The sequence below is a fragment of the Crocodylus siamensis genome, chromosome 15 (genome assembly GCF_052110815.1).
Source record: "Crocodylus siamensis isolate JL-2025a chromosome 15, ASM5211081v1, whole genome shotgun sequence".
NCBI classification, from domain to species: Eukaryota; Metazoa; Chordata; order Crocodylia; family Crocodylidae; genus Crocodylus; species Crocodylus siamensis.
Genome location: NC_143409.1, coordinates 46,454,011 through 46,479,941, shown reverse-complemented (window position 1 = coordinate 46,479,941; position 25,931 = coordinate 46,454,011). Strand labels below are relative to the sequence as shown.

General features: G+C 49.0%; 2 protein-coding genes across 3 annotated transcripts; one reads left to right on the top strand and one right to left on the bottom strand.

The window, feature by feature from the left end:
• The first annotated feature begins 663 nt into the window (after positions 1–663).
• LOC149852554 (uncharacterized) lies at positions 664–6,777 on the top strand. Its single transcript, XM_090030106.1, has 2 exons — positions 664–822; positions 3,604–6,777. The coding sequence occupies exon 2, from the start codon at positions 3,650–3,652 to the stop codon at positions 4,655–4,657; it is 1,008 nt and encodes a 335-aa protein (XP_089886232.1). The 5' UTR covers positions 664–822; positions 3,604–3,649; the 3' UTR covers positions 4,658–6,777.
• Positions 6,778–14,286: 7,509 nt separating this feature from the next.
• Positions 14,287–25,526, bottom strand: ZBED6 (zinc finger BED-type containing 6). Of its 2 annotated transcripts, none has more exons than XM_090029979.1 (2): positions 25,341–25,526; positions 14,287–22,089 (listed from the first exon to the last, which is right to left on the bottom strand). In XM_090029979.1, exon 2 carries the CDS (start codon positions 20,522–20,524, stop codon positions 17,768–17,770), a length of 2,757 nt encoding a protein of 918 aa, XP_089886105.1. In that variant the 5' UTR covers positions 20,525–22,089; positions 25,341–25,526; the 3' UTR covers positions 14,287–17,767. The 2 variants fall into 2 exon arrangements, with proteins under 2 accessions (XP_089886105.1, XP_089886106.1); XM_090029980.1 differs by lacking the exon at positions 25,341–25,526 and adding an exon at positions 25,124–25,330.
• Positions 25,527–25,931: the final 405 nt, after the last annotated feature.

The following is a 25,931-nucleotide window of genomic DNA, read 5'->3' as shown; positions in this document are numbered from 1 at the left end:
CCTTTGTCAGGCCGCGGAAGCGTCTGCAGGTGGGCTGTGCTCTTCCTGGACGGAGTGGGAAAGCAGGCAGAGGCCAGCGTGCAAGGAAGCCAGCCAGTTAAAATGTAAAACGAGGTGGTCGGTTGGTGAGAGACAGTGGTTGAAAACCCATGGCAAGCCTTGGGAAAATGCTCCCATGGGTTATTACCTGCAGGCTGAAAACAAAAGAGTGGTTCAAGGCTGACTGTCCCGAGCTTCGCCAGGCACCAAGACAGGCCTGAAACAGTCCTTTCCCCATGCAGCTGGAATACAATTAATGCAAATTAGCCCCAGTTGGGGGGAGGGGAGGTGGGTGGAGAGGGTCATCTTTGTGCCATGCAGGTGGAGGGGAGAATCAATTGTCTGCTTTTAGGCGCAGGCACTAAAATGTGCACGGTCCAGTCGAAACGTGCCTGGCTTTCAAGGGCCACGCTTTGGGTTGGGTTGTACTCTTGTCTGATGGCCTGAAAGTCCTTTCTCATCACGTTTCTGTATTTCGGCTCGTGGCGGGCGTTTCTGACCTGGATGGTGGCAGGGGGAGGGAGAGTTGTGTTGCCACTAGAGGGCTCTGGCTATTGCTAAGAGAGAGGAGGCTGCTCTTTTTTCCTCTTGCTCTCTCTGTTAATCGTTTTGGGGCAGAGCTTCCTAGGTCACATATTGCTGTTGCTTCTATTGTGAAGAGGAGCCCGAAGCTTCGCTTCTGCTCCCCCAGCAGGAGCCTGCCCAAGCCCAGGGGGACTTTCTCCGGTGGCTGCAACCAGCCCCAAGCTCTGCTGAAACCAGCTCCAGAGTCAGAGACGCCAGGTAATGGGGCGAGATCCCGGGGGGAAATGGTGGGGTGGACAGGACAGTGCCTCTGCACCGATCCCTGTCTCCAGGGGTCTGTGGGCCCCAGAGCTGCTGCCATAACTGAAATGAAATTGGTGGAAGAAGAGGATATCTTTTCTTTTTTTTTTTTAGACCAGCTAATGCTGTTGAGAGAGATACCAGGCAAGGCGCTGGGAATTGAGTGCTGTTCATTGCGCCCGGGGAAAGGATCGGTGAGGGTGCAAGCTAGATTGGAAGGATGAAAGAACTTGATACTTGAGGGCGGTTCGTGGAGCAAAGGGAAGTTAACAGGGAGGAAGGGGAGAAGTAACTCAAAATCAGCCATAAAACCGATGTCTCTATCGAGTCCCTTGGGTTTGGCATCCAGTAGAGATAAATGCCTGTTCCCAAGCCCGTCTTTGTGTAGGTTTGGTGAAGGTCAAGGACTGTGAACTCAGGTGGTGTGGCCGTTGTGCAAAAAGGGCTCACCCGCTGGGGATGGTTTCTGTCTTTTCTCCTTCGCCTCTGGGAGTCGACCGTGAAGCGGGATGGTTGTTCGGTGTGGAGGGTCTGCACGTATAGCAGCCAGTCTCCCGCCACTTGTGGCACTTGGGCAGATGCCCAAGCACATGTAAACCTACTGGGCTTGCTTAGTAAGAGCCTGCTATGGCTGGGCAGCTGTCCCGTGAAATAGGTTTGCCCAAATGTGTGTGTGTGTATGTGTGTGTGGCTATGGCTGGGCAACTATCTCGTGAAATAGGTTTGACTGTGCACGCACGCGTGCACGTGTGTGTACAAACCTCTACGTGCTTCAGCTAAATCAGGGGTTTCCAACCTTTTTTAACAAGTGTATCCCTTCTGTCTCAAAGTTTCAGCTCATGTACCCCTTTATATTAAAATTATTTGTGGGAGGGCTAAGTGTGCATTCATGTGCATACCCCCCCTTGCAGGTAAGTCTGTGGGGGAGGGGGGCAGATCACGGCCCCTGAAGTGAGGGAGGGAGTGGGGCACAGACAGGGACTGGGGTGAATGGGGCCTCGGCCGGATCGGGTCATGGGACATTCGGAGCCCGGGAGACTCGTCCAAGGTCGGAGTAAGTACAGGGGGACTCCTGCCACTGTGTACACCCTGGCGGAGACCCAGGGGGCATGTGCCCCCCCCAGATCTGTGCGCGGGGTGGAGGCGGCTGCCACTGCGCTCTGGGCTTTGCTCCCTGCTGCAGCTGCCCCGGGAGCAGTGCGATGCCATGTGCATCCCACCGCCGGGCAGGGAGGGGACACAGGGCAGCCTGGTGGCCTCGCACTGCTCCTGGGCCAGCTGCAGTGGTGTGCAAAGCCCAGGTCACGGTGGCCTGCATGCCGACTGGGGGCGCGGCATTTGCTTCCCAGGCCTCTGCCAGGATGCACACAGTGGCGGAAGCCCCCCTGTACCTCCTCCGACCTTGTTAAGTACCCCCAGGGGTACGCATACCCCCAGTTAACAACCACTGGGCTAAGTGGTTGAAATCCCCTTCTCTTCCTCCACTTTACCTCCAGCAGGTACATATACAGAGCAAGTCTGCTTTAATGCAGGGCAAAGTAGAATCCCAAACCATGTAAGTGCCCAAAAATGCAGTTTCCCAGCTGCACAAATGTCCTTTAGGCACATAAAGTAAAATAGGATATAGCCATAAGCCATACAGACAGAGAGGTGGCAGGTTTTCTTAACTACACAAAATATACCAACATAGTTTGAGAAATGACCTGTTCACTTCTCCCTCACAGCCCTGCTATATCAGAGAGCATAACTTTAATTTTCACCCTATCTGATTGAGTTATTTTCTCTTTTAGGACCGTGTCTAGGTGTCTTAAAATGTGCTAGCTAATGTCTCTTCACTAAGGGTGGTGTGATGTGTTCAATTTAACACGTAATGCAGTTAAAACCCAGGCAGACTCTGCTCAAGCAGTTTAACACATATTAAGTGCCCTCCTGGCATTGCAAAGTCGGTCCTTTTCTGAGGTGGGTTATCTCCTATAATGCGTGCTAATTTAATGTGTGACAAGGCCCTAATACTTCATACAGCACGGCTTGGCACCTGAGAGAAATAGACTTTAACATGTCTTCGCTGGCTAGCTCCCCACAAGAACTGACTCAGTGAGTTAACAGATTATCAGTATTAGTTACCTGTATTAAAATAACAACATCACTAACCCTGAGCATTCAAAGATCATGGGCCTGGCATCTAGCTCATAAGATTTTCTGCTTTTATTTTTATTTTTTAATGGGGTTCATTTAATTGCATTTGCAGCTCAATTTTGGAGCCTTTATTTACATTTTCCACTTTTCTCCCCAAATGATAGGCTAGAAATGTTCCATTTTAAAACTAAAAGCTTCTTAGGAGCTGCGACTTTAACACTAGTGCCAAATATTTCAAGACTTCCAGTAACACTGCGAGTATTGGTAACTTTATGGTAGTATATATAAAAGCCAGCTGAGGTCGGGGCCCTATCGTGCCAGGCACTGTGCCATAAAGGACTTGTCTGCATAGGTACGTAACCCCAAAAGGCCATTTCACACTGTCTCCTTGTGTGCATACATATCCCCTACCCAGAGTATCTTTGAGTGGTTCATTTTTCTGAATGCCCTTGTTACTGAGATGGACTGAACATACCTCTCTGGGTATTGTCCTGGTGGGAGTTGGGTCGGCACTGTAATAAAACTGAATTATTGAGCAGATACTTGCATTGTGAGGCACCATAGGGAGTGACTCCTGTCTGGATTCTGTCTCTCTCCCACCAGGTGATGGGACAGTGAGGGGGAACGTGGAGAAAAAATCCTAGACAAGATGCCTCCAAAACGATCCGGTGGGAAAGTTTCACAGGGACATAACCAGAGAAAACCTCCGAAGAGCCAGAGGAAGTCAGAAACCAAACAGAACAGCTCTCCTGGGCATGGAGAGAGTAAACGCACCCTCCAGGAGAGGAGCATGCGGAAGCGCAAAGGCACCCTTGTCAGCGACAGAGCACATTCGGACGAGCAGCTGAACATCTGCATCGAGTGTGGGAAAATCTTCACCCAGAGCGCCGAGCTGATGAGCCACCAGAAGGTCCACACAGAAGAAAAACCCTACAAATGCATCGACTGTGGGAAGAGCTTCAGTGTCAACATAAACCTCATCAAACACCAGAGAATCCACACAGGGGATAAACCTCTCAAGTGCCCTGACTGCGGGGAGAGCTTCACTGACAAGGCCACCCTGATCCAGCATCAGCGTATCCATGTGGGGGAGAAGCTTTGCAAATGCATTGACTGCGGGAAGACCTTCAGCCGGAGCTCCCAGCAGAAGAGACCACTGAAGACCCCTCCTGGAAAGAAGCAGGGTAAATGCTCCTCCCGGCAGGAAATCCCTGCCAGCAAGAAGGTCAAAAAAACCAAAGCATCCAAGAAGAAAACCCCGACCACTGAGATGTCCAACACATGCACAGAGTGCTGGCAGACCTTCAGCCAGAGCTCAGACCTGGTCAAGCACATGCGCATCCACACGGGCGAGAAGCCCTATGAGTGCACTCACTGCGGGAAGTGCTTCAATGTGAGCTCAAACCTGATCAGACACCGGCGGATTCACACGGGAGAGAAACCGTACACGTGCTCTGACTGCGGGAAGAGCTTCACCGACAAATCCACCCTGACACAGCATCACCGCATCCACACGGGTGAGAAACCCTACGAGTGTATTTACTGCGGGAAGAGCTTCAGCCGCAGCTCCCACCACAAGAGACACCAGAGGACCCACATGGGAGAGAACTCCGTGTCCTTCCCACCTGCCTGGCCGTACCCCACCCAGATGTACTGAGATCCTTCCAGCAGACCTGGGCAGCGCGATTCAACATGGCAGGAAACAAGGATGGCATTTTAGCAGGATGCTGAAGCAGTTTAGTGGCACAGTTCCCTATTCTCTCCAGTATAGCTATGCTCCAGGAGAGTTACTCAGGGGATTTTACTTATCCCACCCAAGCTGGGATGGGGGTTGTGTGTGATTTTACTGGGAATACTGACTGGATTTTATCGAAAAGTCTGAATTTAGTAATCCAAACTGCTTTTTTATATATTTGTTTATATCATCATAGTGCCTAAAAGCCCCCTTGAGTACCAAGATCCCTTTTGGCTGGGCACTGCACAAACACAGAATAAAAAAGACTGTTCTTGCCACAAACAATCCTAAGTGTTTGGGTGGCTGCCTCCCTTAGACACCTTTGGCCATCCCAATCAGCGTTGAGTGAGAAGAGGACAGACACTTTGGGTATTGGGATTTATTTCCCATGAGGGGCTGAGATCTTCAAGGAATTTTCCCTTTCGGAGATTAGGGCTCTGTGTTTGAGAGCTGCAGGAACATAAGATGCAGTACATGTCTGGAAGAGACTTCCTGGGTCATCAAGTTCAGTCCTCTTTTGTTAAAGGCAAGCCTGTCATATAATCCCTGTCAAGAGACTATCATGCTTCATCTTAAAGCTAGTTAGGTTTCTTGCTTGCACTACTCCTGTTGGAAGACTGTTGTAGAAACTCGTGCTTATTATGGTTAGAAATCTTTTTGAAATTTCCTGCCTGAATATATTCACAGCCTGTTCACATTTAAATTTTGTTTTTCCAGGTTAAACAAGCCAAGCTTTCATAAAGCAGGCTGTTTGTTCCCCTGATCAGCCCATTGAAAACTTCCTGCATCTGTTCCAGTTTGGATTCCTCCTTTTTGGACTTGTTTGACCAGAACTGCACCCGCTATTCCAGATGGGGTTTCACCAGTGCCTTGTACATTGGCATTGATACTTCCCCATGGGGGAATAAGGTGGAATGTGAGCATATGTTCATTTTATTTTACACTGTTGCTGGTATAAGCTGAGGCTGTGCTCTTTTTTCGCAGGTGGGCAGGTGCATACATAACACTTGGATCCCATCAAGTATTACACTTGGATCCACCAGCTACCTGGTGAAATAGGTTTGCCCAAGTACCTAGTACAAAATACAGGGTGTGAGATAGAGGAGGACCTGGATCTGCAGACAATGAAGGGCTAGAAGATAAGCTTGTTCTCTAGCTGAGGGATCCAGTTGCTGTGGGTCAGATTAGATACCCTTCATTGCATCCTACCTACCCATCACTATTCCCCCTTCCCCTTATGCCATGCTAAGCCCATTTGCTAATGTCTCTGCCCATCTGAATGCAGAAATGCAACCAAGAAGCCACCCTGTGTTTGCTCCCATAGCTGTTCTTGGCCATGAGCCTCATTTTAACCAGAATATATCCCTTCCCCTCTTCCAGAGACTGGGAGTTGAGGAGCTTCCCACTCTCCCACAAGGTTCAAGAGAGCTGGACATGCATGGAGGTCCTGCACAGCTGGAACAGCTGTACACAGAGAAGTTGGGTACATGGACAATCCCAGCTGGGGCAGAACTTTTCCCTTTCTTTGCATGTGGCACCTGTGTAGTTGTGAAGTGGTTTAAATATGTGGTACTTTAAAGAGAACACACCTCCAGTTAAAAAGTCTAATGGTTGACAGCCACCCATCAGCTCCTTCATAAGCCCACCCAGGCTAAGTCAGGAATAAGGTTCTGGAGCATTGTAAGAGCAATGAACAGGAATGGCAGAAGGACACAAGAAAATGTCTTCTTGCTGAAGATTTCAGCAAGTTTATTATTGTGTAAGGAACTGGAGGGTACTGAGACCTGCCAGGCGGCTGCATGAAGGTTACAAGCTTAGAAGACTGAATTGGTCAGCTCGAACTTTCCCCTAAAGCAGTTGGTCTGCAGAGGTGATGCTGATGCCATTGTGGTGATTTCTGCAGCTCTGAATTTTCCTGCTCTGCTACTGCTTGGTGTGTGTCTCTGTGGCAGGTGCTCTTTCTTCTCTTGACTTCCCCACACAGTGGTTAATAAATCCACACTCTGGACCTTAGTATGTCTATTTTTTTCTCTCTCTTTTTTTTTCCAAAGGAGCAAGGAGAAAGTAGAGTTTCCTTGCTCTGTAGTCCAATAAGCCTTTCCTGCCAAATGAGGGTTCTTAGTCTAGCTTTGCTTTCCAACATAGCTGTGGGTTCGGGGCTCAGCTGAGGTCCCTGGATTAGCTTCTGCAAGAGCAGGTCTGATCAGCTCACAGACTTGAATTGCCTACTAGGGAAGAAGATTTCTGCCTGCAGAGGGCTCTTAAGCCCAGCAAATAAAGCAGAACAAGATCCAGGGGCTGGAAATAAGATGCTAATATTTAACAATAAGAAAAGCAGATATTGGCACCATATTACTTGGGGAATGAGGGGGATAGTCCATCACTGGGGGTCTTTAAATCAAGACTCTCTCTTTCTAAGACATGTTGGTCTGGGCTGGAGGCAGGAGACACTGGGTGAGGTTTTCTTGGCTGTGTGGTGCAATTAAACCAAATGATCTAAGCTTGAAAGTTTGGAAATCACAGAGAATCATGGCGCAGGCTGTAGGGGGCCAGGTTCCAGTGTTCACTGGAAAGGAATGAAGGGCACCAGTTCCCACCTGGACCCAGGTTGTGGACACAGTCAGAGCAGGGTATATAAGCCTGCCCTGGTAGAAAGTGCCTATTCCTATCTGGATCCAGGCTGGGGAAACTGGGCGGGCTCTGTTCGACTGGGAAATGAGGTACAGGCCCTTTCTCTTCTAAGGAGCACTGTCTCAAATGCAGTCCATGGCAGGGGGGATTGGTCGAATTAAGAGAGTGGAGAATGGGATATGGGCCTTTCCCCCATAAAGCAGGGGTCAGCAACCTTATAACAATGGCAGGCTGTTGCTTGCAACCCAGCCACTACTGGAAAGTCCCCTCTCTCCCCCCACCATAGTAGTCCTCCCCCACCCACCATCCCTGCCCCAGCGTGCTCTTGACTAGATGCCTGGGGGTCCTGTCACAGTAGCCCTAGTCCCCTTGTCAGCCTTATACCTCCCCTTGGAAACACATCACTTCTGCAGAGGAGGTTAATGCAGTAGCCACCAGGTGTAGGGATCTTCTGCAGTCCTCCTCTTGCAGCTGCTACCACCAGTGCTCTCTTCCTTCCCACTCCTGTCACTAGCAGCAATCAGCAAGGATAACTTTGGCAGTGAGAAAGGCAGCAGCTGCAGTATGGGGGGCTGCTGGTAGCACCAACACCTCCCCTTGTATCAGTAGCAGCTTAAGGGATGGGGGGCGAGGGGAGACAGGCCTAGCTTAACCCAAGAGCTGACCCACCAGCTTTGTGGACCAACTCCATTCTCTTCACAGCTAGATCTAGCCTGAAGGCTGCAGGTTGCCAAGCCCTGCCATAGGGGCACTGAGTTTGATTAAGCTTCTGGGCAAGGGAACTGGCTGGTTCAGGGAATGGGATACAGACTGTTCCCTATCAAGGGCAAGGCTTCTAAACCAGTTGTCCTGGCTGGCTCAGCAGGCCTGGGGAAGGGAGTGAGAAATCTTCCCTCTTCTACTGGGTGCAAAACTCAGTATGGAAGCTGCCAGCACACACATGCTAGTGGGAGATAGAAACGTGCAGAGGGATCACCCTGAAGGACTTGCCAGGAAGGGTGAGAGTAGCTCAGAGTGAGAACAGGACTTCAAATATTGGGAGATAAGATTAAGCTTTGGGAGATGAGGACAAAGTCCCCATCTGGAGACAGCCAGGTGGGCTGCAAGGAGAGCAGCAGCTGTGCCATGCTTCTCACACGTTAAAGACTCCTCTGCCCCTTAGATGCCCCACTGAGATCCCCAGGAGCTGGAGCCTTTGCCGCTGTCACATAGCCAGCTCTTGCAGAGAGCCTTGTGCTGGGAGGTGGCACAGGACAGTTGCATCCTCCCAGCTCACAACTCCCATAATGTTCTGCATGGGCCACAGGCAAGTGCTGGGTATCAAAGTATCCTCTAGGCCAGGGTTAGGTAACCCCTGGTATGGGTGCCAGAGCATGGCACATGAAGGCATTTTGCTTGACGCTTGCGCTTTGAGGCAGACAGCAGGGAAGGGGCCGAGGCTGCACTGCCAGAACAAGGACCAGGCCCCTTGTGGCTTCCCTGCCATCTGCCCTGGCACACCAACATCTTACAAGTCAAGGTGGAGGTGATTTTGGCACTCTGCCTAAAAACATCGCTAACCCTGCTCTAGGCCAGTGGTTCTCAACCTTTTTGTATGAAGACCCATTTGTAAACCTCAATGGCCAGTCCAGACCCAGTGCCCCTCACTCTCAACCCACTGTCCCCTGACCCCAGGCCTCTACCCCCTCTGTGTGTGTGTGTGGGGGGGGGGGCATGTGGTGCCCCAAGCAGTCCCTTGAAGGCAGAAACTTGGTTCCCAAGTTTTTCTCCTTTAAACATTTTTTAAGTTTCTTGATCCATTTCTAAAATTTGTTTGCAACACTTTCATATATTCTTGCAACCCAAGGGTTGCAAAACACTGCTCTAGGTCATGGGTGCTCAATCCCTGGCCCATGAAGCCATGTCATCTGGCCTGCAGGGATCCCCAGAGATCTGGAAATTCGGCAGCAGAGGAGTGGTGGCAGTGTTAATTGTAGCTCCCCTGATGCCAAATGTTCAGGCCTGGGGGGTTCACTGTGCGCTGGATAATGTGGCCCTCTGTGCCAGACTGCCCCAGCACTTGGCTGGATCCAAGCATACAGGATTGGGCCAGCAAACAGCTAGATTGGGCTACCACAGGCCCAGCTGACACACAGCTGGATCAGGCCGGCATGGGATGGGGCAAACAGCATACGGGATCAGGCTGGTGCATGATCAGGCTGGTGCATGATCAGGCTGGTAGCACACAGCTGGATTGAGCCAGCCTGAGATTAGATTGGTACATGGACCACAGACCAACTCCATATGCCAGCCCCACATGGGATCTAGCCCATGGGCTGATCCTGTGCCTGTCATGTGGCCTGTGGGACCAGGTTGGGTACCATTGCTCTGGAGTCTGCTGGGGACCGGAGTTGATGCCATTTTGAGAAGCCACAACAAGCTTCCTGATAGTCCTGACACCTTCTTCTGCCTTGTGCAGAGAGAACCAGGCCTTACAAGCACAGTAGTGACTTTATGGGTCTGCAGTGCAGTATGGGAACAGTGGGGTTTTGGAGGGGGGCATTCAGCTGGCCAAAGGAGACCTACATTCAATCCCCACTGAATTCATGTGTCAATGGGGGAAAGTCAGTTCATTTTCCATGTGCTCAGACCATCCTTGCTATAAAACAGGGAGGAACAACCCTTGCCTACTTTGTTGCTGTGCTAATAACTGCCAGGTACTCAGGCACAATGGTGCTGGGTCCTTGCAAGAGCGCAGCAATTTACCTCCCCTCCATCTCAAAACTGCCTGTGGGCAGATACAGAGCACGACACGATAACACAGCATACAGCACCACTTGGGGATACTAAACTTATTACCTATCCACAGGGGGATTTGCCTGGCATTGATCCCTCTGTGTAGTTTATTCTAAGGGGCAGGAAAATGTGCTGGTGACGATGTGGTGAGGGCGCCCATAGGAATTGCTGGAGCACATTAGACTGGGGCACGTCCATCTCTCTTGCTGCAGTTGAAGGGACAAAAGCCACTGAAGTGAGCAGCCATGAGCTACCCTGTCCTGGGGGAGCTTCCAGCGGTTAGTCAGTAGAGGCAGAAAGCTGCCTTTTGCTTAGCGCCTGCTACTATACCTCTCAGTGCCCTGTTTTCCATGGAAACGTTGACTCTTCCCTGAACCCTGGTAAGCAGTTCTGATATAACACAGGTACCTGAGTGCAGGAAAGGAGATAGAGATGGAAGGGCGAGTTTGTTTTTAAAAATCCCCTCATTTCTTCCCACACCCCAGTTCAAATACCTCTCTCATTTTTGTTTTCCTTTCTCACCCTCATAAAGCCAATTCCAGGAAACAGCATCCCTTCCCTCCTGAAATCAGTAATCATTAATAATATCAACTGGGCCGCTGCTAGACAAAACTCTATCACTGTTTCAAATTCATAAACCAGGTTGATGGATCACAAACAACTTGGGCTAAGCCCTCAGCCAGCACAAACTGCCTTTGTGCTTTTCACATATTTGCACAATGTATAATTTAGACACCTTCGTTAAGGTCAAAGTCCAGAGTCTCATTCTCTTAGGAAGAAATACAGTTCTGCACGGCCCTGACGACAAGCACAAACTCAAAAATGTTAACACCAAAGACACAGTTGCAAGACTGGCCTGCTGTATAATGCAGATGAGAGACTTCCACCGAGAGCTTGAAGAAATGTTTTAGATAAATACCTTATTTGCCAAAATACAGTTTCACAGTGATGAAACAGTTTGCATGTTTGGGTGAATAGCTCAAGATTTAAAAATGGACCTAAAATATTTCATTTGTACTTTTTCTGAATAAAACCATTTCGATTGGGTTTTTAGTTTTTCAAACTATGATTCCATTAGGAATGTAAGTTGAGTGAAATGGTTTTTAAAATGGTAAAGCAAGCCGAAAATGAAACAAAATATTTTGTTCCACCCAAACAGAATTGTATTCAGTTTTCCATTTGGGCGACAGTAACTGAAAGATTTTTGTTTTGGATCAAAAATGTTGTTCCCCCCCGCTAATTTTTCAGGTCAGCCAGCAAACAAAAGAATCAATTGTGCATAGTGTTGCATTCACCTAGTGATTCCTACACCTTAAATGTCTGTAATGGTCCCTGAGATTCATAATATTAATTTATTTCATAAAACCAAAGATCCTGGAGTCATGTTTGACTATAAAAGAATTTCAGCTTTCACTTGAAAGAGTCAAATACAATTCCAGCCTTCAGGGATGCAGAAAGAAGCCTGAAAACATGATTTAAACAAACCACAAAGCCAATTAAAACAGCCCATTTTTTAATAGCATCTTTTTTAGGAGTTTGCCTTGTGCCTTTTTTGGATTTGTCACTACTGGGGTTGTAATGTCTACCTCAACCAGTCTACAATCTGGAGAAGAAGGGACTTGCCCAGGGTCACCTGATAGAGCAGTGGCAGAACTGGGAACAGAATGCAGATGTTCTGCTATTTCCCACTCCTCCCACTGGCTTTCTTGGCCAGTTTATGCCAGCTTCAGACCAGGTTCAATGCACTTGAGTATTGCCCTGTAGATGTGTCCATAGTGCACAGGAGGGGAAATTGCAGCAGTCTACAGTGTTTCTCACTCGCACGTGGTGCACACCACGAATAATACTGCAGAGCCGTGAGTCGCTCCATCCATCCGGCTGGAGCGCAAAGGACCGGAGAAGTCCATCCCCCACCCTCTGGCATTTGGCTTGGCAAGAGCTCTCCCCACCCCCACTCCACAAGCATCTGACAGGGGCTCCTTGCAGCGTTTGGCCTATGCTGCCTGTGCCTTGCAGACATGCGCAAAATAAAAACCACCCCAGCTTGCTTCCCAGCTCAGCCACCCTCCCCCTCTGCTCAGTACAACACCAGCCCCGGCTGCCTGCCGGCTCCTCCCCGCTCCTCAGCATCCCTGCCAGGCTCAGCCCCCTCCAGTGTCCACCCAGCCGTAGTCTGCAGGGGTGGGATAAAGCTCAGCCCTGGAGCACAGGGATGGGTGGAGGGCCCTGTCATTTCTACATAGCCACTCTTTTGTCAGCGGGATGAAGGGCTCATTGCTGCCCCCAGGCCTGTTGCCATGGGAATGCCATGGAGCCAGAAGTGCTGCTATGTGATACCAGTGACCGGAAGAGGACCGAGCAGCAGGGTGGGAAAGCTGCCAAGCTCTGCTGGGGCTTGCAAACATTAACTTCACCCCAACTGTGACACTTGCTAAAGCCTGAACTAGTCACTGGGTCCAAAGCTAAGGATGAAACAAGAAGTTGGGGGACACTAAAGCATCCCAAGGGGCGTTCCAGCGAGCCTGCTAGATGAGAAGGGAAATATGAGAGGGGGACTTGGCCAATGCCAAATCACTGGATCTTATTTGGCACCTAATGACCGGGAGGATTGCTCACATTTCAATAGCTGCTGGTGATGCAGTAGCAGGCTGACCCTTCTGCTGAAGCACTGTGCTGGTAGCCAGGTGACCTGGATTCGATTCCTGCATCTACCCTTGGCTCCGTGTGTGATCTTGGTCAGACCTGAAAAGAGGGCATTAGGGCCTAAGTTGGAATTTGGGGGCTAAGGCCCAAGCTGAACTTGGGGAAACAGGTGGAAGGGAAGGGGGCATGTGCACAAGAGGGAGCATGACTGTGTCCCAGGGGTTAAGCCAATCCTCTGGTATGCCAATCTTTACGGCAAGGAGTGTTTCTGAAAATGCAGACTGGAAGTTGAGGGGTGTGCCCCAATCACTGAGCTACACAGCCCTGTTTAAATTCGCACTTTCTGACTCCGTGAGTCTTGCGCTCCGAGTTGTACAGTGGCACCCTTTCGACAGGAGAGTGCTGATAACCTGAGTGGTCATTAGAGCATTGTCCTAAATGGGAGATGTGGGTGTGACCATGGTTTGAAGGTTGTAGATCATGATACCTATCTTCCGGAGAGGTTTCAGGGTTAAGGATCCTGAATAGGTGTCCTTGAGTAAGATACTTGGTAGTAGGATTTTAGACATGCCCTAGTCCAGGAGTTCCCAACCTTTTTATGATGAGGACCAGCAAACTGCAGACCGGAAGTGACTGCGGGCCAGCAGTGACTGGCATACTGCAGGCAGTATGGGTTGGTTGCTGGTCCACAGTATGCTGCTCACTTCTGGACTTCTGGTCTGGCAGCCAACCCTCCTGCAGACCCGCAGCCATGCCTTTGTGGCCCGCTGCCAGGCCACGGCTTGGGGGTTGGGAACCCCTACCCTAGTCCCTGGCATTTCCTGTGGACTAGCTCTGGGCAGCTGCATGTTCAGTGCACTGGCCACTGTGGTTCCCATTCTGAGGTGCCTAATTCTGTCCATGCCCTGTACAAGGAGCCTGGACACCCAGCTTCAGGCTCTGGACTTCATGCAGGGGACTAGGAGTAGGAGCCTACAAATTAAGCAAATGCAGATACAAAAAGGAAAAGGACCCATATGAGCAACACAAGAGGAAAGATGGTTCCCTGGTTGCGCAGCAAACTGGGATGTGAGAAGTGTGGGTTCAGTTGCTCCTCTGTCTGCTAACTCTGCATGAGAGCCTGGCCACCCCAGCCAGTCACTTGACCTCTCCTGTCTCAGGTGACCACCTGTAGAAGGGAGTTAGCACAGCTGACCTTGCTGAAGAGATGGGAGGGTGTATGAGACTAAACTCTTACACAGCAGACACTCAGACATGACAACAGTGAGGACAGAAAAGACCCATGACATGATTATGTCACATAGCTCCTAGACCAGTGGTTCTCAACCTTACCAGGGTCAAGGCACCACAACACTTCTTTGGCTGAGAACGAGTTGGTGCGGCCTCAGTTTACCTAAGTGCTTCTCAGCCTGGTTCTGCCACTGGGAAGGATTGTGCAGCTGCAATGAAATCGCTTTTGCTGTGCAGCATCCCAGGAAGGACTGTGTCCCACGTGTATGTTTCTTCTGCATTAGGGCTCCGATCAGTAGCATTGCCTTGTGCTCTACAGCTTTCTGGTCTGGCACCCCCAATCATGGGTGGATCAAGGATTTTGAAAAAGGGGTGCATATGATGTGGCATATCATCACATAGAACACAACACTATTCTTCTCCAATTAAAGAGAAACTAGAAGCTTTACTAATATGCTAGGGGGCTAGCACTACATTAGTCAGTTTAAGATCAAAACAAAAGCAAATATAATTATTGGAATGCACATTCATTTCCTTGGTTATATATAAACTTAAAAATAGTACCACAAAGTAAGCAAAAATAGTTAAAATTGTCAAAAGATAGTGTGTCATTACAGTTAAATGTGCATCTCTTATTCCGGTCGATAAAGCAAAATCTAGCCTTCTTAAGCATTTTAACAGTGCCTCCAATACTTTACTGTCAGTCATATCTACACCCGAGTTCTATTACCACACCTGAGTTAAGGTTTTTAGCTAGAGCTAAAAACAATCTGCAGGGCTGTGAAAAAGAAGAGAGACCACCAGGAATGGCTAACAGACAGCAAAATTGCAAAAGAAAAGATAGGTTTAATAGTGGAATATTAAGACCATTAAAAAGGATAAAGCATCATCTGCGAAGTGAAGAAAAAGTAGCAGGAATCATGGAAATGATAACGAGCCATGAAGTCAATTGATTTTCTCAGCAGTGCCTGAATAGAAATGCTGCTGCCCTCCCAGGCAGTTGTTTTTAAAGTTGGGGTGGAGCAGGAGTCAAAGTAGGGTGCAACTGCACCACTACACCCACCCTCCCCCATCTACCCTGTGCCCCAAACTGCTCCTGTCAGGCAGGACAGCTCCACCCAAGTCTGTTTCCTGAAGGAGCAATGCGGGGAATGAACCAGAAAGAGCTGTCAGGTCTGAGTCAGCTTTGCTGCCTGCTTTAGGCTGATTACAGAGCCCTAATGCAGGGGAGTGCATGAGGCAGTTTAACCTGGCCATTACCACAGCACCCATGAGTACCCAAGCTGAGAACCACTTTCCTAGACAGCACTTTTTAATGTCAAGCTCTCAAAGCACTTTGAAATGGGGAAACCGAGGCATGGGGAGGTAAAGAGACTTGCCCAGGGTCACCCATGGAGTCGGTGGCAGAGTTCAGAGTAGACTCCCAGCTCCCCAGGGTCCTAGCCGAACACTGCTTAACTCCCAGACCTGCCCTAGGAATGTAATGAGAATCTGCTGAACAACCTGGGAGGACTGGGAGGTGTTGAAGTCTTACAGTGGTAAAGAACTAATTGTAAATAGCCTTTATTCAGTTTTATTCAGTGTCTCTTTAATTAAAGTATGGCTTCCTGAGTGCCTTGGAAGTTGGCAAGACTGCCAAGGAAAGCAGAAAATAGATGAAAATGGTAAAGCACTGATACACACGAGAAAGGAATAATATCTAGCTGTTTGTATACACGGATTAGCCTGTGATTCAATGGTTCAGAAACAAGCATATGTATAAAGAGGTACGTTCTCAGGACAGCTGTGGATTTGTGCATCCTGGCATTCATCCCCTTTGTCAGCTGGACTGACGGACCAAGTGACAGTGAATAATGGCTGGCTGTTTGGATTCCCTATGGTTTCTTTTACTCACTGGCAAAACTGCAGCAGTGGGACTGAGAGAAATGTCCTTGGAAACTGAAAAGAAAGGAAATGAAAAATAGGAATTTCTCTTTGTAATAATTAAAAAAGAATGCCTCAGGTGTATAGAGTTGCAACAGCTCATTAAAAATACCATAAAAATATTAATAACTAATGTAAATAACTTTCTTTAATGTTAATTTTCAAGGCAGGGCTGCATGAAGAATATCTCTGCTTTCCCTGCTTTTTAAACATGTAACTTTTATTCGGCTTAGAGACAAAACCCATTCAGGGGTGAGGATGCATCAATGTAAGAACAATGCTGATGGCTGCATCAGATCAAAAGCTCCCCAGGCCAGTGGCCAGAGTTAGGCACCTAAATCCTAGGCCCCTAAACCAGTTTCTGGATTTTGAGTGGGATTTTTAAAACTACTGAAAGGGTTAGGATAGAAAATCTATCAGCTCATCTTTAGGCACTTCTGAAAATGTCATCCTTTTTCCTGCAATTTTAGCCACGCAGTTTCTGAAAACATTGGCATTACTGTTCAGACTCTTTTCTTAAAACACTTGTAATGACCAGCATTACAAAGTATTGCTAGCAAAAAGTTCCTTGAATCTCACCACTACTGAAATGTTTGTTTTTCTGGTCAATTTAATGACAGGTTTTGCAATATTAAACTTGGAGGCCCCATAAAGCAGACCTCTCAAAGGGATAACTGGCTTTGTACCCTGAACATCTTTTCTGTTATCCCAACCAATATTCTTCTATTAAGATCCTTCTGCAGGGACCAGTTGCAATTGACCCCAAGTCAGTGGTAGGGTTGAATGTGCTCAAATCTTTGTACAGACATGCCCATAAGTGGAAAGACAACGCTGGCATATCATCACTGACACAGGTCCTGTCACGGGCTTTACCGCCATCTCTCTACTCATTAAAAGGTGGCATTGTTAAGTCAGGGAACGATGCTGCCTTTATTTAAGCACAATGATTTTGCATTGTGGATCATAAAATGCTGCAAAAAAAAATTATATCTATAATATCTATTATCTCTATAAATATATATATATATTTATTTATTTATAGATATAATTTTTTTTTGCAGCATTTTATGATATATATATATAGTAGTAGATTTGGTTGGGCTTCTAGCCTGCTTGACTAGGAGAACAGATAGAGACCAGAAGTGCTGATACTGTTTATTTCAGTTATATGTTCTGAGATAAGGAATCCCGCATGCCTTGTTTTGTCTTAATATATTACCCTGTGCATGGATGTTTTCTTTAAGTAAACTGTCTGTATGTCTGTGTGTGATTTACCATTGTTTTGTTTCTCCAAGGTCATACTTTTTTTCTCTGTCTTAAGTATAAATATGCTTGCAAACTTATAGAGTTCGAGAAATCCTTTGAAGCAGACAAGTGGGCGATTCCCCTTGCTGTCTGGAATCCTCCCTGTGATCACGGTATAGCCCTAAATAAAGAAAAGCCGGCTCTGTCAGTTCTGATTCAACCACAACATGAAGTTTGATTTCTTCCACGTATATATAGCTATAGCTATATTATATACAAACATACAAATAGATAACGATAATCACAGGCCCATTGAAAACCTCAAGGTTGCTCTTTGTACAGCTGCCTGTTTGCAGATGAGTAGGAACAGGCGGAAAAATCCAAGTCCTTGAACTGCAGCCAAACAAAGAGAGAGTGAGAGCAAGGAGTGCTGACACTGGGAGGTATCAGCGCCCCTTGCCAACCAAGCTGTCCCCTTCCTGTGTGTGCACACACTGAAGCAGGAAGGGCAGCGTGAGTTCCCAGTGTTAGTAAGACAAGCAGAAGCTGGTTCCCTGCTAAGAAGGTGGTGCCCCTTGGTTAGAGTTACTCTGTGATATCATCCATCTCCTCCTCCTCTTCCTCCTCTTCTTCCTCCTCTATATCTTGCAGAGCCACATCCTGGCCACCAGCCACATGCTCTGGCACCCTGTACTCCCGTGGGAGCAAGTGCTTGTTCATCTTGATGAAGGCCAAGCTCTCCATGCTGCCCGTGGAGAGGCAAGTCCGCCTGTTCTTCACAATGGCGGCTGCCGTGGTGAAGAGCTGCTCAGAGTATAGGCTGGAGGGGGGGCAGCTCAGATGCTGTACAGCCACCTGGAAGAGCGGCAGCCAGACATCCCTCTTGAGCTGCCAATACAGCAGTGGCTCAGCACTGGCAGACATGAGGACAGTGTCCTGCAGGTATCCCTCTACTATTTGTGCTGCTTGGGCCTTGGCCGAATCCTGGGAGGCAGGGGCCACACTTATGAGTCCGAAGTCCTCCAGGCTGTCCCAAAGTGACCTGGCCTGGTCTGAGGCGCTGCCCTCACACTGCTGCTGCCTCTGGCCCGTGCTTGTCTCACCGGCGTCCCGGATAGTCTCAGCCACCTCATCAATCAGTCTCTGTGTCCAGCAGTGTAGGCTGCTGTCCCCATTGAGCAGGAAGGCAGCCATGTTATTTTTAAACCTGGGGTCCACATAGGTGGCAAGGATGTAGTGCTCTTGGCTGCGGATCTCCATGATCTGCCGATTGCCCTGCAAAGTTTGCAGCAGGCTATGGGCCAAGGCCAGGCCAGTCTCGTTACCCTCTCCCTCATACTGCTGCACTAGCGACAGCAGCTTCTTCTCCAGAAGACAGATCAGTGGGATGGCCTGGCTGATGCCCACATTAGCTCCGCTCACCAGCTTTGTGGCATCATCAAAGGGCCGCAGGATCTGGCAAAGTGTGTGGATGAGGGGCCAGTCACCCGGTGCCAGGTGCAGCCCACTGTCCCGCTGGGCCTGGGCAGAGCGGCGCAGGCAGGCCTGGATAGCAGCTCGCTGCTCGTAGAGCCACTCCAGCATGCGCAGGGTGGAGCTCCACCGGGCAGCCACCTCTTTCTTTAGCTGATGCCAAGGCAGGTGATTTTCAACCTGCAGCTCCCAGAGGAGGTGGTGGGCAGCATAGGAGCGGCTGAAATAGGTGCAGATCTTCCTGGTGGATGCCAGCACCCTGTCCACCTCCTCGTTACTGTGCAGGAACTCCCGCACCACGAGGGCTAGGCAGTGCGCCAGACACACGACGTGGGGAAAGCCACCCTCCTGCAGCGCCCGCCTCACACGCTGCCCATTGTCTGAGGCTACGAAGCCTGGCGAAAGGGAGAGGGGTGTCAGCCACTCCCCAATAACGGCCTGCAGCCTCTCCAGCACATGCCTAGCACTGTGCTGTTTTTCCAGACCGCACATGAAGAGAGTGGCATGCTGGCGCAGGATGCTGCTGTTGCTCAGGCTCACCCAATGGGCACTGATGGACATGTAGTCCATGGTTTGTCCACTGGTCCACGTGTCCACTGCCAGGTGCACCTGGCCGCCTTCGCAGCCCCTGAGAGCCTGCAGCACGGAGGCCTTCACTGCCCGGCACAGCTCTGGCACTGCCCTTTTGGAAAAGAAGGAGCGGCTGGGCACTTGCCAGTGTGGAGCAGCTGCTGCCATCATTTCTCGGAAGCCCTCACCCTCCACATGGGAGAAGGGCAGGAGGTCAAGAGCTAGCATCTTGGCGCAAGCAGCATTCAGTGCGAGTGCCCGGGGGTGTGCCCGGTGGTATTTCGTGCTCCTCTGCACACTCTCCCTGACTGACAGGTGGGAAGTGTAGGTGCCGAGTCTCTTGGCGATGGTGGGGGCCTGGCTGGTGCTACACTGTGGCCTCTGCTTTAGTGTGGCACCACGTAAGGTCGAGTGAGGCTCCGTTGCCCCACCTGTGCCAGGCTGCTGCCCACTCATGTTCTTCTGATGCATGTAGACTACACTGTGGTTGTGTTTGATGTGGTTGCCAAGTGAGGACGTACCCAGACGTTTGGGGTCAGTTCCCCGCTTGACCATCTGCTGGCAGATCATGCAAGTGACACGGGTGGGATCCCCAGGGTCAATGGCGAAGTATTCCCACACCCATGACTTCTGTCGATGGTACCTTCCTGGCCCCATGCCCTGCACCCTTACCCCTGGCACATACGAAGTAGTAGGGACAAGAGTGTGGGAATTTTCCTCTGCTTTGTTATCTGTTATGGCCTCCCTTGGCTCAGGGCTGATCTCCCCCCCAGTCTGGAGATCTTGTTTGCTTTGTTTTTGGATGCTGGCGAAGTATGAGTTTATTAGCACCGGATGCTTGACTTCTCCTTCTAATGCAACAGAGTCTAGCAAGTCATCACTGACCTCCTCTTCTCCCTCCATGCCCTCAGGGGTGAGCGGATCCATGGGAGCCTCCCCATCTATTCCAGAGGAGTAGCCTGAAAATGTATCGCCCCCCGATGAGCCTGCCTCTCCAGCCACGCTGGCTCCATCCTCATCAGCCTCAGCCTTGATAACCTGCAACGCCTCATCTGGAATAAAAAGGGGGCCCCCAGTGCCAGACTCCCCAGTGATCCCAGACACAGCAGGCACAGGTAAGTGGTGTTTCTCTGTGGCAGATTCTGGTGCTTGGTGGCTGACAGACGTACTCGGCTGTGAGGACAACTCCAAGGCAGAGCCAGCATTTGGATTTATCCCAGTCACATGGTTAGGGCTTACACGTGGCTGCTTGGCAGACAAGTTCCTCCATCCTGTGTTGCTACGATTGCTTCTTTTCATGCTGTTCCAGTGACTGGGAGAGGCTGGGGTCTACTCTGGGTAGGACCCTGCTCACTACTGACGGTGAATGGGACCGGGCTCCAAACCCCACTGCAGGACTCTGGCACTTAAACACTTAAAATGAACCAGACAAGATGCTGACCGAACCCTGATCACACACATTATAGGCTGCACCTGCATCATTACACTGAAATCTTGCACCCTGCTGGCAGCCAAATTGAGCTAGAAACGGCATTTCAGGTAAGGCCAGTGGTGATTACAGAAAAGATTTTAAAATTATCTGCCTTTCCCTAGCCTTCTTTTCTTGTCCCCTGCTAAGCTGCTCCCTCTCCCTGGGATACTCATAGCCATAGCAGTTCCCTTAAGTCCTTCTTACAGAGTTATTCCTTTCACACTAGGGGAACCAGTAAACATCACGTGTAAAATCACTGCTAACCACAGCAGTTCAGAACGGCTATCAAATACTGCCACAAACAAATCAACACCACGCTAATGAGTTATCAAGTACTATCATACAGGAAGTGGACAAGAGGAATCTGTGGTTTGCTGCCACCAGCAAGGAGAGAGACTGGATTTGCTGAGTAAATAGTTTGCAGGCAATTTCTCTCTGTGCTCTAGGCAGGATATCAGAGCGTGGCATTTCAGTCCTACCACAGGCGAACCACCTTCAGGGAGGGGTAACAATTGCAGACGCTGTGGTGGGTTCAGTTCTCAGACTTTTTGCTGAGCTAGAGGATCCTGCAAACATTAAATGCACAGAGCATTTCTGCTGTGAGGGCACCTATCCTATCCCATTTCTAAATGGGACAGAAACATGCTAATTCACATCATACAGGCCACTAATAAAAGCGTAGGACAAACCCCATGCCCATTTTATTTCCTATCATCTGCACTCACACTAAGGAACCATCAGCTCATCAGTCCTCTTGCCCCCTCCTCCTAAGGATCTAACTGATAAGCAAGTCCTGCGTGTCCTTTGCTGGCTGATTATGGAATAAACAACTCCGTCCTCCCCAGCCTTTTAGGTCCTCCAGCGATCACCATTTCAGCCTCCCTGCGTGGGGAGCGGCACTGGATTCTCCTACAGAAGCACTGACTCTGATGGCAGTGTTTCCTGCAGCAAGGACACACACAGCTACAGGGCTCCTTAGCCGCACAGATTCCCCAGCGCGGTGTCAGTGCTGATTCCTCAAAGATGCTAACTTTCTCGCACTCGGGGCACTCAAAGATTTTCTTTCCTAGGCAAATTCTTCTGAGCCTGAGCTCTGCATAAAGTCTTGCCCCACAGTCAGTACATGTATTTTGCCTCTTTCCCAATTGGGGTTTTCTGGTGGAAAATGACCTTCCTGAGACCTCCTGGGCAGGGAACGTATTTATCCCCTCTCTTCCTTGGAGGGTTTTTCTGCTGCCTTCCCAGCCTGGGCTTATTCTTGCCAGATTCCCACTGATGAGGATTCTGGGACGCATCCCTTTTGGATCTGCTGGGTGACATCTCCTGAAGTCCCTCTTCGTCGGGACATTTATGTCAAGACTGTCCTCCTCCTTTCCACTCACGATTCTGTCATCTGTCAGAAAAAAAAAATTAATAAAGTCCAATTTTTTGCCGTTCCTTTCTGATGTGAGACAGAAAACCCTGGTGAAAGGAAGACCTGTCTCACACTGAAAACACTGACGGTCTATTTTGGAACATGTGACAGGGCTTACCTGGCATGAAGCTCCATGGAGATGACTTTGAAACGGCATGTTAATAAAGGGCAAGAAGCTGAGCGTAGATTTACAACCTTTCTCTTCTTCAACATTAACGGTATTTTAGGGGCATGATGAATAATTAACCAAGCACCCCATTTTCTTACATATAACACTCCCCAAAATAAGATACACACCTTGTTTTTTGAAAGGTAGAATGCCAAAAAAAAGCCCATTTTTTCTTGTAGTAAGTAACTAAGTTGCAGCTACTATGGAGCTGAGCCTCAGAGGAGTTAACAAGCAGGGTTTGCCCCTTGGAAGGGGTGTGTGTGTGTGTGGGGGGGGTGTGATTCTGAAGGGACAGGGGCAGGGGCACAAGAATGCTACCCAAAAAAGTCCCCAGCACTGCCACATACCATGCCTATTTCTGTCCTGGTTCTTGAAGCAGCAGGAGGATGGTGTTTGTGCTCGGTGTTGGCGGTCTTGCTGCTCTTGCAAAAGCAATGTGGTGGCACTGCTCTTGCTGCTGGGGGTTGGGGACAATTTTGGCACCCATCCTAAATTGCTGCCTGAGGCTGGTGCCCCTCATTAGTTAAGCTACTGCTCATCCTGCTCCCTGCGGAGCCTGTACAGAGTAACTTTCACTTTTGCCTGACACAGAAACTGCTCTTACCATATTTCTTCACTTTTAATGTGCACCCAATTTCTAGCAGCTGTTTTGTTTTGTTTTTTGCAAAGGTCAGTAGCATTATCCTGTTTTACAGATGTGAAAAATGACCCATAAAGCAGGAAACTGAGTCATTTAGACTAACTCACCAGCCAGTGGCAGACCCAAGGTCTCTTGTGCTCTATGCCAGTACTCAAACCAGTAGAAACACTGCCTCCAAACAATACCTACTGAATATGAGCTCCAAATGTAGTGTGATGTCTGAAAAGACCTAAGCTAATCACTCAATAAGAAAACATGGACTATCAGATTAAAAGTGGTGATATTATTTCAATATATGACACTGGAGAGACAAAGAGCCTTGGTACACGCCACAAAATTGGCCTTTAAAGTGGCTTAAATGCCCTTTTGCATCGCTTTAATGGTGTTGCTGTTTGTACGTTCCGTGGCATATTCTACTTTAAATGATTTTGGTACCTAGTAAAATAAAACACCTCCAAGGTGTTTTAGTTTGCTGCATAACAAAGTGCAACAGTGCATGGAGCACTGGAAGCCGATGTGCTTGGGGCTGGGCGGGTCCTGCACAGCTCAAACCCTGGGACCTGGCGGCAGCCCATGCAGGCAGGCTCCACTGAAGGGAAAAAAAAAGTTTTGAGCTTGATCTTTTTTCTTTTCTCTCCCTGGAGCCTGCCTGAGCTGTGCAGGGGCCTGGTGCTTCTCTCTGTGACTGCGGTGGGGATAGTACTTCCCTCCGTGGCTGTAGCGCTCCCTGGAACTGCCCGAGCTGGGTGCCAGCACGTGGGTGCTGCCTGGGGAGCCCTATGCAGCTCAGAGACCACTCGTCCTGCTGGCAGCTTGCCTCCTGCTGCAGAAGAGGCAGGTGAGGATTGCACCCCCCCGTGTACATGCCATGGGGGTTTAGTTTGTTTTAATTCTCCCTAAATTGAAGCAGTGTTTTTAAAAACCCACCGTTTCAATTTAGGGAGAACTAAACTGAATTAAACCCCTGTGATGTGTACAAGCAGCCCAAGACTGAAGAACTGTTTCTAGGTCTAAGATGCTAGCTTTTTAAAAGGATGTTGAAAACCTGGAAAGCTTCAGAAAATAGTTACAAAGTTTATCTGAAATCTAGAAATCGTGGTTTACAATGAGAGACTGAAGGAGCGCCACCTAGAAAAGAAGGGTAAGAGTGATTTGAACACAGCCTAGAAAGGCTTGTAGCTTGTCTGCATGGGGAAGTTATTTCAGAATAAGCCAAGGTCAGAAATTGAAACACATTGGCTATACCATACCATGCTAGTTCCTGTATGGACACTCTTGTCTGGTACTATGGGGGCCTCTTTACAGTTTAAATTAAAACATTTCCAAAGTGTACTAATGTAAATCACTCAAAGCACTCAAGAGGGCAAAATAAAAGTTTCCACTTCAGGGAGAATGGGGATCAGTTATTTCACAATACTATTTAACCACTTCTATTCTAGGTTATTTACCCATGAAAACAATCACTACATTGATATTTGTAGGGAACATTAATGATAATGATGGCTCTTTAATGCAGCAGACAAAATCAGAATAAGCTCGAATGACTAGACAAATAGGGTCCAAATATTTAAGACTGCAGATAATTCACCCTTAACAGCAGAGGCACTGAAAACTCAGCTATTCAGTTTTTAAGTCACAAGAAGTCTTTGGTCTGGATGCAGGAATAGTGCGTACAGGAAGAGCCATGCAGGAAGCCAGACTAGACAGTTAGAAGGTTACTGCTTTCTTTGAATTTACAGCTACCTGGTGTCAAATGAGAAAAGGGCTAGGCCTTTGGCTGGTACTTCTTAAAACAGTAGCCATGCACTATATTGTATACACTGGCTATACATGCTTCTTCACACAAACTGGTTTAACACTTCAAAATACTAAAAATAAGGAGGGGTACTTTGAAATGTTCTGCATTTTGGAAAATCAAGCTAGTTATCTGGGTGCCTAAATATGGTGCACAGTATCTATCTATGGCATAATGTGGGTTGGTGTAGCTAACTGTTACAGAGAGGGAAACAGGGATTTTTTATAGAAGTAAAATATAAGAAAATGAGACACTTTGCCTACTTCGCATTCTGTGGACAAAATATTATTTTGGGGTGGTTTGGTGGTTGGTTTTTTTTTTTTTTTTTTACAAATTCCACGCTGGAGAGAAATAATTGCAGAAAATGAGAATGAAGAATACTGTATATGAAAGAGCTTCTCTCTCTCACCTTTACACTTCTCCCCTTCCCAGTGGGAGGTCTGGATCCTGTTTCTCTTCTTAGGGGGGCTGCACTCTGTAGCTGGACCAGCCCCAGCCAGTGTCGCCAGGAACAAGAGCCAGCATGTGTCAGTGATGCCCCCCCAGGAAAGAGATGGGTGGGCTGCATGTGCAGGGTCACTGTCCTGCCTGTCCCCAGCACTTTCCCAGAGGTGTGTTTCCATTACCTGGAGCTGGCTCAGGAGCTGGTGTCAGCGGAGCCTGGGACTGCTGTCCAGCCCCTGGAGAAAGCCCCTGCTCCCAGGCTGGGCACGAGGGGTTTGGGCTGGGACAGACCCTGCTGGAGAGCAGCAGCTGCTCAGCCCAGGCTCGCAGTCGCTATGGATGTAGGAGCAGCATCTGACCCGGGAAGCTCAGCCCTCCATGGCTACACAGATAAAACAGAGAGAAGCAGCCTCCCCTCCCTTAGCCATTGCCAGAGCCCTCTAGCGGCCGCAGCTAATGAAACTCTGTCTCTGGGCTCTCCCAGGGACAGAAATGCAGAAGGGATCTGGCTAAATCTTGCTCTGCTTCCTGATCACAGAGGTACAAACGAACCAGGGACAGTCCCAGGGAAATGTACTACTTCCTGCCATCCTAGGGCCAGGGGCCACGCAGGCCCACACACGTTGAGTTAAGTGATCCTCCCAAATCCCTGCAAAATAATAACCTGCCTTTGGGCTCATGTAATCTCCCTACTCCGCCTCCCCCTGCTCCCCCGTCTGCCGGCTGTGTGAGGAAGCCAGGCCAACGCTTAGTGCTGCCAAGTCCCAAACAGG